At 39.3% G+C, this 16,522-nt stretch overlaps 2 protein-coding genes and 1 pseudogene across 3 annotated transcripts in view; 1 reads left to right on the forward strand and 2 right to left on the reverse strand.

Annotated features, from left to right (window-relative positions):
- The window catches only part of LOC144637989 (adhesion G protein-coupled receptor L4-like), a 23,894-nt pseudogene extending 17,836 nt beyond the window's left edge, over positions 1-6,058 (reverse strand). The window contains exons 1-7 of the transcript XR_013567842.1: positions 5,938-6,058; positions 5,737-5,796; positions 4,288-4,492; positions 3,887-3,983; positions 3,245-3,332; positions 2,668-2,758; positions 2,533-2,585 (exon numbers count right to left, since the gene is read on the reverse strand). The product of XR_013567842.1 is annotated as an adhesion G protein-coupled receptor L4-like (transcript). The remainder of the gene's footprint in view (positions 1-2,532; positions 2,586-2,667; positions 2,759-3,244; positions 3,333-3,886; positions 3,984-4,287; positions 4,493-5,736; positions 5,797-5,937) is intronic.
- LOC144638030 (uncharacterized) overlaps positions 1-16,197 on the forward strand; it is a 75,012-nt gene extending 58,815 nt beyond the window's left edge. Inside the window, exon 2 of the mRNA XM_078497132.1 lies at positions 16,105-16,197. The gene's annotated coding sequence lies outside the window, so the exon portion shown is untranslated. The remainder of the gene's footprint in view (positions 1-16,104) is intronic.
- Positions 6,043-16,522, reverse strand: part of LOC144638984 (uncharacterized) — a gene marked incomplete at its 3' end in the record, with an annotated part of 26,011 nt that continues 15,531 nt past the window's right edge. The window contains exons 2-4 of the mRNA XM_078498253.1: positions 10,087-10,455; positions 8,042-8,407; positions 6,043-6,347 (exon numbers count right to left, since the gene is read on the reverse strand). Of these exons, the coding sequence (XP_078354379.1) occupies positions 6,043-6,347; positions 8,042-8,407; positions 10,087-10,455 (1,040 nt within the window). The remainder of the gene's footprint in view (positions 6,348-8,041; positions 8,408-10,086; positions 10,456-16,522) is intronic.

The raw sequence follows: 16,522 nt of genomic DNA on the forward strand, positions 1-16,522 counted from the left end.
CGACGTTTGCGTATTTGCCAGTTCTCGGCCACCCTGCTCGCTATCACAGCTTAGCGCTTGGTTTTTAATATAATTTCATCTGCTGCTGCCAGAATGAAAGAAATAAATGTTTTAAAAATAAAGTTCAATCTTATCTCTAAGTTTTGAGCTGACTCTTGTCTTGTCTATTATTTCTACAACACCTAACTCTTTCAAGACCTTTTCACTGCAAAATAAACCATCTAAATGCACGGGTCACACAATGCGGTTTTGCCAGAACCTGCACATAGGCAACTAGGCGCGTTAAAATCCTTCTTTTCTAAAGTAAAACAAAGCATCATAAAAATAATTTGGGATCGATATAGTATAAATAGGTTTACAGAGTGATTTTATGACTGTGAAAATTAATTGAGCATTTTTTTACAGATAATTACGCACAAGCTTTTTAGTGGCCGAGAACTGGGCCAAGGTGGCCGAGAACTGGGCCCACAAATGGAGCTTTTATTTTTATTATTGCTCGGGAAAATTAATTTTTGACCGGTCGATAGCTTTACACCAAAAAGCTGAATAATGTAGCTAGCTCTGGGAGAAATTTCAAGTTCCTACGGTTCTTCTGAGGTAAGAAATACAAGTTTACGTCAAAAGTGGCCGAGAACTGGGCCAAGGTGGCCGAGAACTGGGCCCACAAATGGAGCTTTTATTTTTATTATTGCTCGGGCAAATTAATTTTTGACCGGTCGATAGCTTTACACCAAAAAGCTGAATAATGTAGCTAGCTCTGGGAGAAATTTCAAGTTCCTGCGGTTCTTCTGAGGTAAGAAATACAAGTTTACGTCAAAAGTGGCCGAGAACTGGGCCCCATACTGTACTTTGCCCCGTAAGCTTTTTTCTCTGTCCTTCCGCCGAAGCAAAAAAACACAACCTGATTACACATTAACCCAAAAGTCGACCAAGTGTGCCTGCAACGATTTCCTGTCAAAACTAAAATGAAAACCATTGCGGTATGCGTCACCCGTAGCGGTTTTGTAGCAACCCCAAGCTATCCCCGTCTTTTTGGCCGCGCCAGGAGACTACGCTCTAGGACGACCAAAGGGTAAACTATAAATCGGCCACGCCCGATTAATAACGCTGACAGTTTTATGCAATGAAAGGTATGAAAGTCGTGAAAATAATAAAAAAGCTATTAACAACTAAACAAGCGAACACTCAATATAAACGTAAGCTTAATTTTATTCACCTGTTTGTACGTTTTGAACGAGCAGCTTCGGTAAAATTAATGTGACATTCTTTCACAGAAAAAAACTATATATGCCCTCCTTTATATCCTGGGTTGCTGGTGATGAGTCTTAGAGATGACAAAAGTGAAACGGAGATGTCAGTTGCCGGTCGCTATGAATTAGTTTGAATCGTTTCACACTCGCAAGTGTCTGATGCAATTTTTGTACCGTTTTCAACTGTAATAATCTTCTGTTTCAGCTTTCGGATCTTCGTTTCAAGCTGTCACCCCTTTTCCATTCAATTTTCATCACATATCTGCGGAACTGAAGTCAAATTTCGAAAAGATCGATGTACAAGTGTCACAAGTGAGCGCTGTGTTTGAAAATTCTGCTCAAAATCCCGCCGCCTTGAAGCCAACGAAGTGTAGCGAGCTCAGCCAATCAGAAACGAGCAGTTTTCCTGTTTGTCCAATCAAGAACAAGTAATTCTGCCCGGGGCAATTACCAAAATTAAGGAAAAATGCCCTCTGTCTCAGCCAATCAGCATTCAGTAATTTTTCCCTCTATGTTATAAACTTGAAAAACGTCGGCTCGACTTTTTTCAAGTTTACCTCAATTTAAATGAAAGTGCCATTTACAATGTTCGAAAATCATCCTTGTTTATTATGTGGCCTTAATTTTGCCAATAAGAGACTTTTGCTCTGTCAATTTGAAGTCTAGAGCTCTTCATTTACAAATGCCTAAATGGACAATGCCCAGGGTATTTAAGGAACAGACTTGTAAGTGTCAATGACATGTCCACCAGAACCTCGCGCTATGGTGATATTACTTTACGCTGTCCTCGGTATAACCGTGAAACGGAAGGTGGAAGAACTTTTCTTGTTTCAGCCACTAAATGTTGGAACTCTTTGCCTATATATATTAGAACTAGCACTAGCATTAAGGCCTTTAAACATAATTATAGTAACTTTATTAAGGAAGGTTATGCCGACTTAGATAGCTTTCCCATGTCATAATTTTTAAATTTTTATACTGTCACACCCAAATTACTGTTTGCATTTTTATCTAGTTTTTATCTATTTTATCTGTTTTCATTTTTTATTGATAATATATTTGTAGTAGTATTAACTTTTATTCTAGGGGAGGGCCACAGGTTTTTCAGTTTTTAACTGTAATGTGTAACCCTCATTAAATAAAGTTGTTATTATTATTATTATTATTATTCATTAACGAAAATAAATAGAATTACATAGAATACCGTGACCTAGCCCCTTTAAGCAACACTGAGGACTAAATGGAACGTAGCCATGGCAAAACATTAAAGCTTGATACTCACCTTTCTTTACCAAAGCCATTCCAAAACACACAGAATCCCTTGCCGTCAACAATCTGAAAACAGATTTGGTCACAACCCTTATAAACGAAATAAAAGCAGCAAAATAGAGCGAAGTATTTGTTGTGCTGTGGTTACCTTTAAGTGCCTGAAAATTAAGGTGACATTCTCCTGTAAAATTCCTGGCTTTGGACTCATCGTGACTGCCACTATTGGGCTATTGAGTCGCCTGAAGATAATATGAATATGTAAAAACGATTAGTTTAACTTGTCGAGGTCTTGTTTTTGTTGAAGACAAAATAGTCATGAATTTGTTCCTTCCTCACAGTAATGTGACATCTTTGGCTATACGGTAGATGACGTAGATCATGTAGAAGCTTGTACAGCAGGCTAAGTTCAGACACAGAAACCGGCAAACTTATACAAAAAAAGGACAAACCCTACAAACGTCTAATAATGAAATGAAACGACAGGAACATTTTCTCAACAGGAAGAGGGTCGGGGCCTACAAGAAGCACAGCCAAGTCAACCTCTAGTATGTTTTAACAACAAAAGCTTGTTTCTATTTCCTTTTTCACTAAGGAAATACCTTTGACCCCGGCCTTCATGTGAATGGCTTTGACCCAGACTTGGCACAAAGAAGTGTTTAAGAATTTTTGCACAAGTGATTTTAATAACGTTATATAAAGAAGCTAAGAAAGATTTGACGATTTACCTTGTGTCGTCAGTTCCATAACTCTTGGAATGTTTTCTTATAAACAATTCATGAAGAGCTTTGTATACAATACCGACTACCACCGTTTCTAGATGGAAATAAAAAGAACATTAACTTACAAGAAGGGGGTGAAGCTTAAAAAGACTAAAAAACCTAAGAAGCTTAAAATTAGTGAATGTGGCGAAGGTGGCGCTGTATAGGGCATGTACCGCGCATGGAACATTGCTCTAACCTGGGCACCGGAGGGAAAGAGGAGCAGAGGGCGACCTAGGGAGACATGGAGGAGACCAATGGAGGGAGAGAGACAGATGATGGGTTTTGCCACCTGGGCAGAGGCAGTCAACGTTGCCAGAGACATAGTGGAGTGGAGAAAACAAATCAATGGCTCTATTCTCCCAGAGGAGAGTTAGGATTAAGATGACAGCAGTTTGAGCCAGGTAACCCAATCAGATTGCCTCACGATGTCATGAATACAAGTTAAGACGAAAGAAGCTAATTATAGAACGAAGATAAATGAAAGAACATTTCCATTATTTTTTTAGACTGAGTTTGGAGATAAACGTTTGACAGAATTTAAAGTACAATATTTAGGATTTGAAAGTTACAAGGCTTTTAAAGCCTATAGAAGTTTTGAACACAAACCATTATTGTTGAAATTTATTGATAAAGGTTTGTCTTCCAGGTCCCTCGAGAAGGAAGTCGCTCGCATTTTGACGGAAGCCTCGCTGAATACGCAGAACTATGGAATGAGAGAGAAGACAGGTTATGAGCGTGGTATATATGTGGTAGTCACTGATTTTTGATACATACTATAGAGAGGAACCTTTTATTTTGTATGAGTCCTGATCCATCTTTTTAAAACTACAATTACATGGGTTAAAATCAATTTATCCGTCGTTTAATTCATCGATCGATTAATTCATAACTAATACAATAGAGGCTATGAATCTATAATTGTGATAGTGAACGAAGAATAAATCAGCAATAAATTTTAATATCTTTCTATGGCCTAATTCTGAACAAACAAAGTGATGTCCACTCACCGAGGTTGTTGGAAACGATATGTGTCTGTGGCGTTGATTCGCTGACGTGGTAGTTGCTATAATTAAGAACAAATTTCTCGAAAGCAACTGCCGTCCGAAAGATAGATTCCCTTTGTTGTTGTTCCACTGTTGTATTAAGGTGAACTTGCCGGGTACGTATATTTTTATACTGCTCGGTGGTGTTTTTAAACAAATTGACGGCCTCCTGAAAACGCAAAAGGTCTGATTTTTTTTTACTTCATAAAAAAAATCAAAATTATCCACAACCACAATTAGTATATACACACTCAGTGATCTTGGTGTTTCAAGCAATCTGATTGGTTCGCTATCTCGGGCTAATGAGTATTATTCACTCCCTACGGAGTGAATAATGCTTGATCCAAACTGAAACAAAATGGCCGGCGTAAACTCGCGTTTCGCCGGCGTTTCTGAATCGCAAATACTAAGAATACAAGAAGATGCTGAACCAGAAAAGACAAAAAAAGGCTAAGAAATTTGGCCTGATGGTTTTCAAAGTAAGAGAAGACTACATATTTCGCAATTTGCAGCACAATGTCCACACAACTCGAGTACTATGCAACCCACAAGGCCCTTCATAACCCATATTGGCCAAGTTACTTGAAGCTTAATGTATTCCAACACGAACGATGCCTAAGATCCAGTAACAGCATTCAATTAGAGAGATCCCTAATTAATAATACTTTACAAGACCAAACTGCCAGCCTTTTTAACACATTGCCCAGCAACGTGAGATGCTGCCAAGACTATAATAAATTTTGTAAAGACACCAAAAACATTATTTTTAAGAGAGTTTTAGAACATTTGAATTTTTAACTTTTTAGCATGTCTTAAGTAATTTTTTTGTTTTATATACTATAATTCACATAATTAGTTCTTATATCCTTTTAATACAATTTTATCTCGTTTTCATGTAAATATAAATTTTTAGATATTTTTTTAATCTTTTACATCTGTAAATTTAGTTAGGATCGGGCAGGCGAAGAGCCACTCTGTGGATATACTGCCCGATGTGCCATTATTATTATTATTATTAGTAGTAGTACTAAAACGATAAACAATTGCTTACCGTCAAGTCGCTCTTCGCCCGGCATCGGCAGAAATGAATACCGCAGATTTGAAGATTTGAAGATTCTGTAAACTGTTTCGCGCATGTCGGTTAGTGCCGCTTGTATGTACGTTTTCCACGCATGAATTGAGAGGTCAATTAAATCGACTTTAAATGGTTTCCTTCTGAAAACTTTGAGATCGCTTGCTGTTGAGATCACTTCGTGTGTATATACTAAAACAATTATTCTTTGAAATCTTGGTGAATATTCTACCACTATTCACCTCGATTTCAAAGAATAATTGTTAATTATCGCATATTGAACGATTTCTTTCCCCTAGTTTACTTGATAAGCTAGATATAACAACAAATGCCCTGGTTACCTGTAGGGAAGTGTTTCGCTGGACATCTATTGTGTCCAATGTAGACATAAACTTCCTCTCCTGTAGTGTGAAGACAAATATGAAAACGAGTCGACGATCAGTTTAGGTTAATTTATTAAAAAAAAAAACAGATTAGAAGGGTCTCGATGTAGTTATCTAACAAACGGTCCACATTGTTATAAACAGCTGTACTATACATACCACTTTCTTTACACCCACTGTTTTTGATGATGACGATGATGATGACAGGGCTGAGAATGAGGATGATGCCGATGATAGCAGTAACAATACAGATGGTGACATCGTTCTTGCTGCTGTTGGTATTGGGGCTGCTGTGAGTGTTGTTAATAGAGATGATAACCTTGGCAAGGCTGTTGGGGATGTGCCTGCTGCTACTGTTGCCATGGTTACAGGTGATATTAACAATGATGACAATCTTGTTGATGAAGCTTGAGCTGGTGTTGTGGTGGTTCCTTCTGCTGCTGACTTTGTCGAAAGCGTTGGCGAAAATGATAACAGTCTTGTCGATGAAGCTGAAGCCAATGTTGTTGTGATTCTTTCTGCTGCTTTTTTTGTCGGTGGTGATCGCGAAATTGATGGCAATCTTGTTGCTGTTGGTAAGGGAATATTATATGTTACTTTAATGTTTCTGCTCCATTAGTAGTAGAGTGGAACCCGATTAGTACGGACACCAAAGGGACATGCAAAAGTGTATTTCCCAAGTGTCCGTATGACGGAGTATTAAGCGGGCTCTCATCACAGTAGGCACAGAATACACCAAAAGGTGCACTGTACTGTGGGAATAACTTCCAGAGTTTTAAATCGATTATCCTGAATCTGAGCACCAACATAGAACTCGTCTTTCTCTAAAATCCTATGTTTTTAGTGTTTAAGATTCTGGAATTTTTTGGCGGAAAAATGACGTCACGAAATGTGCGCTAAATTTTGGCTTTAGTAATTAAGAATTATTCCACCAGCGCGCGTTGGATATGAGATGGTAGATAGCCAACGAGGCGCGTAGTGCCGAGTTGGCTATAGCGATCTCATATCCAACAAGCACGAGTGGAATAATTGTTTTATTAAAAACGCCCAATATTTTAGCTCCCAATATTTTAGCTCCCAAGCTATTTTCGTTGACGCGTATCGGCTACCACATTTGTGGTCAATGGTATATGAGCTCATATACCATTGGCTGTCCACCAATCAAAACGCAGGAATTGCAATATACCATTGCTAGTTTTTGATAATGTGGGATATCTTATGATCAACTGCGCAAGCGGAAAATTTAATTTTTTTCCCTCAAAGTCTTGGGTCGTGACTTAATGGTACTCCAAAATCAGAAATCCGTTGGGAGACTGATGGGTTTTAATCTCCCAGCGAATTTCCAATTTTGGAGTATCCATTTAAGTCACGACCCAAAGTCTTGAGCTCGGAATCGCGTCAGCATTGAATCCAAAGAGAGCGCAGAAACTGTGTTCAGCCACCTTGAGGTAATCCTCCTGACCTATTTCGTAAACCAAAAGTTTATAGTAACCTCATCTTTTGGCTGCTGACTAAAATGTTCAACGAATGCATCAAGCCACCTTACTAGCGTCGTTACTACCACAGTAGATAGCATAAAGGCGTCTTCTGTAACACATACACGAAATAAGAACTACAGTTCTTAACTTTAATGATGTTACTCCAATAACAGCAGTTGTTTGACCAGTGATAACAAACTTTACAAGACACCACACCTAACTTGTATATATTTTTTTAGTATTAGTTAGTATTGTGCCCCCTAATTAGCTAGTATGGGTACTAATCCCAGACTACAAGGTTTCTGACACCATAATAAAGTTTTCATCATCAGGATGTGCACCAGAAAGCCAACCTGGAGCGTAAGTGCCACAGCGCCACATGGGAACACATTTATCACGCATCCGATCCCCGGCAGGTCCTTAGAAACGGTACCAACCTGGTATCAGGTTCATATCGCACAAGTTGTTCTTCACTGCGTTTCCTTGAGCGCGGCCCGCTTCACTTAGGACTGTGACATTTTTACAACCATCCACTTTAAGTAGAAACATGCCAGTAAACTATTCATAGTTTAAATAAAATAACATTTCCTTACTGTAGAATATCTCAGTCATCTTTTTTTGTGTTCAAGATTGCCGCACGTAGCTTAATTACAGCTGCTTGCTTTTTCATTGTTTTACAATGAACTTAAATCTAACTACTTTTACATTACTATCTCTCTAAACATTTAGCTATTAAATTTGTCCATTAATTACAATACAGAACGAAATTATCAAGTCAAACTTACCAGCGCCGGCGTTACCACAATACCGAAGATTGCAGAGACGCGGCCTCTGTGACTCATACACGTAAAACCCACTGCAGTTCTTCACTTTAATGTTGTTACTGAATAGGCAGCAGGTGTAATAACCATAACAGACTTTAAGAGTCACCACACCTTCAGCGACTGATGGATGAGCACCACTGAGCCATCCTGGATACACAGTACCGCAGCGTTCTGATGGAACACATTTATCAGGCATCTGATCCCCGGCATCTCCTTGGAAACGGTACCAACCTGTTACCAGGTCCCTGTCGCACAAGTTGTTCTTCACTGCGTTTCCTTGAGCGCGGTCTGCTTCACTGAGGACTGTGTAATTTTGACAACCATGCACTATAGGTAGAAACATATCAGTAAACCATTTCAATATAAAATAACATTTACTTATTGAAGGATAACTCAGTCATATTCCTATGTGTTCAAGCTTGCCGCATGTAGCTTACAGCTGCTGTGCTTTCTCGTGATTTTACAATTCACATGAATCTAACTACTTTTACATCACTATCTCTCCAAACATTTAACTATTAACTGTCGAGTAACTTTCTATCTTGTTTTCAAAATGATTGCGGTCTTTTGTGAGTATAGTCCGGCGGCTTAGCTCCTGAATTATGCGATTTTTGATACAAGCACCAAACTTTGCGATATTACAAGCATTCACATACTAATCAATTCTTGATATAGTGCCAACGCCAATTTCCTATTTTCAGCTAGTAAACAGCAATGAAATTTTCAGCCGAGAGGCCCCTCCCCCACGAAGTACTTCTTCTTGTACTTTTGTAAACCTTTTATTGTAGATTTTTATTCGTAAATACAGATGTGAATGCTTTAAATTAGCCTTACAATTGTCATTTTTTAGCATCTGTTTGATACCAATAATTAACTAGGAAATTATTGCATGGGAAAAGATTTTTCGTTCCCCGCCCTCTGCTCCCTGGCGTCTTTCGTTTTGCGCTAGCGTCCAGGCCTCTCGCGATCGGTGAACCGTTCGCTAACAGAAGAAAAATAGGAAAATATAGGGCTGTGAACAGTCTAAATTACAGCATTTCATTCTAAATTTTGTACGTGCGACTTGATATCACTTCCTGACATAATAGTATTTGTCTATAAACCAGGACAAACAAATATTTCACAAAATTTCATTGATTTTAATAAATTACGGTTTCCATGGAAACCGGTGTTTTTCGGCTTCTGTTGGTGACCGCTTTCATTGTGCCAAGTTTCATGCTTGTATCAAGAGTGCACAATTCAACTAAAATACGCAATCTTAATAACTGCACTCTACAGTGGCGGATCTAGAGGCCTCCCACTTATCTAAAGGTCTGGTTCCGCTACTGCCCCACTCTTCTGATTTCACAAATTCTTAATAAGATGGACCAAGCAAATTATACGGAAAACCTTGTAGATTTTCTCTCCTCGACGAAAGATGGGTTACCAATTTGCCTACAACATTGTATTTTTATGTTGTAAAGATAGCGTTGGTAACAGATAATTTATTTAATTTACGAGGTAGAAAAACACCAGTGCAATAATGCCGGATCTGGATCAAGGTCACATTAATCGTACGTTGAGATGACAAACGCATTTGCTAACATTTTTAGTTTTTTGTAACCCTTGCATCACTTGCATTGAATCCCTTGTAGTATGTATTTGGAACGCATACGGTACTTGTAAACGCCAAACACAGTTAGCGGCTGGCGCGGGCGCGTACCATAACAATGCCATCGTTAAATTATCATGGCTTTTACCATATTCTGAAATTTATTTCTTAAATTGATACTATAAACTTCATCGTTATCATCAACAAGGATTTCTGTACTTGAACAATGAGGAACGAATTGTGATATGTAAGATTTCACCTTAGCCAAACAGAGACCAGGTCTCATATTTGCTGCTTTTTGAACATTAAGGCATAAAAGATTGGTACTTTAATTTTCCTCAATCAAAATTTAACTGTAACCTGATCTTTTGGTTGCTGACAGAAAACACAAAGAAAGGTATAATGTCCAACTTACCAGCGCCGGCGTTACCACAATACCGAAGACTGCATCTAGGCGGCTTCTGTAACTCATACACGTAAAACCCACTACAGTTCTTCACTTTAATGTTGTTTTGCCATACACAGCAGTTGCGAGAAGCTGTATAACAGACTCGACGGGTCACCACACCTTCAGCGACTGATGGGTGCGCACCATTAAGCCAGCCTGGATATCGAGTACCGCAACGCCACATGAGAACACATTTATCAGGTATCTGAACTCCGGCATCTCCTTGGAAACGGAACCAACCTGTTACCAGGTTCCTATCGCACAAGTAGTTCAGCACTGCGTTTCCTTGAGAGCGGTCGGCTTCATTAAGGACTATGTAATTTTTACAACCATCCACTTTAAATAGAAATACACCAGTAAACTATGATTTTAAACGAAATAACATTTCCTTACTGTAGGATATTTTACTCATCTTTTTGTGTGTTCAAGCTTGCCGCATGTAGCTTACAGTTACAGCTTACAGTTTTCATGGTTTTACAATTCACTTAAATCTAACTACTTTTGCATCATTTTCTTTCCAAACATTTAGCTCTTAACTTTATCGAGTACCTTTTCTAACTCGTTTTCAAAATTATTGTGGCCTTTTTTGAGTAGGCAGAACTACTACTCTCTACTCTTCTGACAAATTCTTAATCCGGTAGACCAAGCAATTTTAAAACCGTAATGCAGACGTTTTCTCCTCGACAAAACATGGGTTACCAATTTGACTAGAGCGTTGTATTTTTTTATGATGTAAAGACAGTGTTGGTACAACTAATTAGTATTGTAAAACGTGGCCGCATCCAACGCAAAGAAACACCAGTAGAATAATGCCGGACCTGTATGTGCAATCTACTTTGAGCTGTGACCTAGAGAATAAATACATGGGCGCGCGTAGATATAGAATTTCTCTTCGAGTGTTCGACTCGATATCATACAAATGTTTCCGAACACTTTCCGAACTTTTCCGAAAATTTCCGAAGATTGCCAAAGATTTCTGAGGAAGATCCGAAGATGTTTCGATTTAATATCGATAAGCTTTGGCTCATTCACTATTGAGATATCAAGTGACATGTCAGCACGTGATTGGTTATATCAAACACACGTAAAACATAATCGTAATTATACACACGTTGAGATACTGTTTTTCTCAGTGGTCAAAATCCCAATAAACCACGGCAGTTTATAGAATTAAAAATGTTTATATTACACAACCGAAACTTAAGGCTATGTTACACGAGGCAATTTTTTTCTGCAACTTTCAACGCAATGATGACCACTAAAAACATTGCAACCTGTAGAGGGGGTGTCACACGCGCGCAATTTTTGTAAAAAATTGCGTCGTGTAACATGGCCTGACTTTGGTCATTGCATCACCTGCATTACATTCTTAAACTTAATAGAGGGACACTGACACACTGTCACGGGTATTTTCAAGAAATGCTTTTCGATAAAGAGTACTAAAATTGGCTAATAGGTCTTCTCGTACATGAAATGCACCTAGTACATCAAGATAGAGATATAAAGTAAATTGTTCAAGTTGTTGAAGGAAGAAGGGAGCCATAATAATTTTTAGGTGTTTTTCCAGTCCACAAGGACAAAACTTGAAAAAATCAGCCTGACTTTTTTCAAATTGAGATCTAAACTCCTGATGACATCACAATAATATCACTTGTTTATCGCTTCAGTACACTTGCATGGTACTTTTTTACAAAACTGGACCACTATTCGTAGTTTTCATGTCTTTAGGCTCTTAAGTTTTTGAAGTAAAACTGGTGACATTGTCCCTTTAAATTAAGAACGCATAAAGTACTTGCAAACGACATAACTCAGCTAGCGTGGAAACCAGACTGTTTCGCTTTCGGATTCTCTCCAGGTTTGTTTGTTCGTATAGAGCAAGTAAACTGAAGCAAGCCCTTAACAATTTACTTCCTCGAAGAAACATATTCATCTACAGTGCCGTGGTGATGTCTGACAAGATCGTATTCCCGGCCAGCAAAATTAAGAAAACCACTGACACTGTAACGTCGAGCCTGGAACAAAGCCATGTGTTACTCTACCGTAAGATGTTTCCACTCAAACAAAACACTTTTTGTTATTAGGGCGATCAGTGTTTGACATAATAAAAATTTGTTTTGTATCTGATCTTAAAATCGGTTTAAAAAGGTGGTAAAAAACGTATAAAACTGAATTTTCGGTAACTCTCTGTTACCTTCATCAGAGTTAAAATTGGTTCAGTTTTTGCATAATAAGTTTTTATACACTGCCGGTCTCTAGGGATGTTCCCAATGTTAAATAAACTTGTGGAAAATGCACATGCTCATTCACACAGTTAATGTCCTGGATAGAATGTAGCGCTTCTAGGAATAGGCGTTGTTGCCTATTGTTGAAATTTCTTTCTAAAATTTCTACATAATCCGGATGCAGGGGCGGATCCAGGGGGGGTGGATTGGGTGGCTAGCCACCCCCCTTGAGCCACCAGAAAAATGAAAACAAACACGTTAAAAAAGAAAATAAGGACAATGACACTGGGTAAGGTAAAGAAAAGTGTTAATATTTTAGCTGAAGTAAGTTTGAAACATTGTTAACATCCACCTTACTTAGCCAGGCGGCCGTTAAAAGTTAAGGACGGTCAGTTTTCCGAAATAGGAGATTTTCGACAGCTAGCTTGTTTTACGAACTTCTGTACTTAATGTAACAAAACATGTGTGTAATTTGAAAAAATTACATTCCTTTTAGCTTTCAAGAGTTTTTTTAGCCTTGCTGGCATGATTTTCTTCTCCATTTACATCTTTTAGCGAGTTTTCTTACCGTTTTCTTCCCATCGAAGCGATTTCACAAGCAAAGCCGTTGTTCTAAAAACATTGACTCACCAAGTTGTCCCCAGGCCACTTTGCCAAGGGCTAAGAATTTCCACGCACGTGGATGAGCAAAACAACGCTTACCGGTATCTCTTCTTTCGTGTAAGTTCGTGGCTTGCAAACTTCAAATTAATTCAATCACTGTTCATAAGAACTGGTGGAGTTTCTGTCCCAAATAAAGTTCAAGGTAAGTTGAGGAAAGAACAGTTTTGCCAACTTATCAAAGAAAAACAGCAGTTTAATAAGTTAATTGAAAGCTGTTAAAAGCTGCTCAGAATCGTAGAAAATCACGCCTAAGAGGCTTCAACTTTCAAAATTTTCTGAGGGGGGCATGCCCCCAAACCCCCCTAGGGGGATGGAGCCTACGGCCTCATAAAATATGGGCCTCAGGCCCAAAATAATTTGGACTCCCACTTCCAAATTGCCTAGAAGCCTGATACCCCCCCCCCCCCCCCGATAAAAAACTTGGGCTAAAACAAGATAGTTAACAAAAATATTGGTAATCAGCCACCCCCCTTTGAAAAATCCTGGATCCGCCCCTGGGATGAATGTCATGGTCTGTTGTTTCCGCGTGAAATCTTATTGCGCTTTCGTTATTAGATCATGTGCCAGGCTTGTGCTCTGCGCCGCGCGAATTCCACGATCTTTTGCTCTCTCCCACATAGGCAAAATCACATGTTTTGCATTTGACTTTGTACACAATTCCCCTTGATCTGATTCGTGGCGGGGCGGTCTTTTGGTTTCTTAAAGATACTGCCCAATGTTTTAACAGGCTTGAAAGTGGTTCTTATGTTTTCTCTGCTAAGCACACGTCGAACTCTCTCGGAAACACCCTTTATGTAAGGGATTGAAGCGTAACCCCTTGGACTCTCTTGACTGTCTTGGTTTTCTGGCTGTATGGTTTCTTGAGCCGAAACAAGGCAACGATCGATGAAACTTTGGGGGTATCCGTTGACTTTAAGGTCACCGATTACTTGTTGTTTTTCGCTCTGTTTCCGCTCAGAGATCGAGGGAAGATATTTGGCACGGTCCATTAGTGTCTTTACTACAGCTCGTTTGCTTAAGCTTTGCGCGGGACTATGCGACTCGAAGGCGAGATATTTGTTTGTGTGCGTGGGTTTCCTGTACACGCCCACTTCCACTAGACCACTCGCAGATACCGTGTTACTTGTATCAAGGAAAGCTATGGTTTGGCCTTCCGCGCCTGTAGTTGGCATTTCTATCGTGAATTGGATATGAGGGTTAATGGAATTCAGATGGCTGTGAAAAAACTCTGATGCTTTCACTCTTTAGGCACGCATTAGAGTCGTCAACGTAGCGGCGCCACCAGCGCGGTTTTACTGGTGCAGAGGCTAAGGCCTTTTCCTCAATTTCTTCCATGACTAATTCGGCGATCACTGCGCTGACAGGCGATCCCATCGCACAGCCAAATACTTGGTGGTACTGAGTTCCTTCAGATGAGAAATAGCTGTTGTTAAGTACGAAGGAGAGTAGATCGAGAACTTGAGCTTGTGTCAAGCTTGTAAGGGCTTTCCATTCAGTTGTCTCACCAAGTTTGCGTTGAACAATATTTATCGCCAAATCTACTGGGATTGAAGTGAAGAGAGATACAACATCGAAGGACACAATTTGTTCGTCCTCGGCTACTACTTGGCTGCTTATAAAGTTTGTAAATTCTTTAGCGTTCTTGACAGGGAAGCCACTTTCGCTCTGGAGGGATTTTAAGTTGGACGCCAAATACTTGGAAAGCTGGTATGTCGGATTACCAATACAGCTGTTAATTGGTCTTAACGGAACTTGAGGCGTTGCTTCTTTTGGCAGAGTAAAGTGGTCTTCTTTGGGCTCCAGCTTTACCTTGTGTATCTTGGGGAGTCCGTAAAAGGCTGCTGGTGTAGACTCGGATGGCCTGAGTCTCCAGTACTCTGATTCTGTCAAATTGCCCTGCCTTTTGAGATCCAGAAGCTTCTTCTGAAGGGCTGTCTCTGTTTTTGAGGTTGGATTTCGCCTTTTATCCGTGATCGGTTTGTATACATCCCTGTCTTGAAGCATTGCACGGATTTGGTTGTCATAATCCGTCTTGTTCATAACAACAGTACAGTTTCCTTTGTCGGCTTTAATAACCAAAACGCTCTCATCTTGTTTAAGAGCCTTGCAAGCATTTCGTTCTTCCCTTGTTAAATTTTGTTGTCTCGGGGAGTGTGCTTGTTTTAGAGTGCTACAGATTTCACTTCGGATGATATTCTGACGTTGTTTTGGCAGACCATCGATAGCTGATTCGACCGAAGCGAGAATTTCTTTTGTTGGTACACTACTCGGCATAATGGCGAAATTAAGCCCTTTTCGAAGGAGTGATATTTCATTCTTGTCCAGTTCTCAGTTGGAAATGTTTACAACCCACTTTTTCTTAATTGCCTCTTCCTTTCGGTTTGATGGGTTTGCTAGTTTCTTCTGATGTCTCCTCTCCAATGTCCGCTTTAACGTGTTTGCAACGTTGCGCGACGACTTGAGTTAGAGTGTCGTAGAGCGTTCTCTCGATGCGATCTTCGATCTTCTGCCGAAGTGATTCCTGAGCCTTGTCCAGAACTTTAAGTTTGTGATGACACTGGCTAATGAGCAGACGTAGGTATTTCCAGCCGGTCTTGCGGGCTATGTCCCAAGCTTTTGGATTGTTTATCGGTGGCCTTGATAACAGAAAACGTGGCAGGGAATCCCTTTCTTTGCTCTTATGTAGGTATTGCAGATGTCGTTTGTGGCGGACTTGTGCAAGTGAATTCTGTTCCAATTTTCTTGCTAGAAGTTGCGTTTCAACGCCGTAGATGTTCTTGATTTCGTTGTAGATGTTATTAGGGCGATCAGTGTTTGACATAATAAAAATTTGGTTTGTATCTGATCTTAAAATCGGTTTAAAAAGGTGGTAAAAAACGTATAAAACTGAATTTTCGGTAACATTCTGTTACCTTCATCAGAGTTAAAATTGGTTCAGTTTTTGCATAATATGTTTTTCTACACCGCGGGTCTCTAGGGATGTTCCCAATGTTAAATAAACTTGTGGGAAATGTGTGAATGAGCATGTGCATTTCCCACAAGTTTATTTAACATTGGGAACATCCCTAGAGACCGAAGGCCTGAACATTTCCAACTGAAGGTAACAGAGAGTTACCGAAAATTCAGTTTTATACGTTTTTTACCACCTTTTTAAACCGATTTTAAGATCAGATACAAACCAAATTTTTATTATAAAACACTTTTAATTTTATTTTTTTTTATTTTTGAGCAACCTTGCATTACACCCATACGATTTATGAATCTTTTCTCTTTTCTTCGCAAGACATTATTTTAGAGATGTTGTTGCCTACCTGTGTAAGCCAGTGAAACTAACCGGAGAAGTCAACTTTATTAGTAACAGGGTAGACAAATTTACTCGGCGCTATTTAAGAGAAAAATAAACGGCACGCAATGGATGCAGGAGCGATGCCGTTTCCCAAGGGAGTATTAAATAATTTTCAGTAAATTTGTCAAAAAGTTAACGTATACTGAATAAAAGTAGCTGAAAACTTCTTTTT

Source organism: Oculina patagonica, chromosome 14 (genome assembly GCF_052425735.1).
Source record: "Oculina patagonica isolate OP01 chromosome 14, crgOcupat, whole genome shotgun sequence".
Classification (NCBI taxonomy): Eukaryota; Metazoa; Cnidaria; class Anthozoa; order Scleractinia; family Oculinidae; genus Oculina; species Oculina patagonica.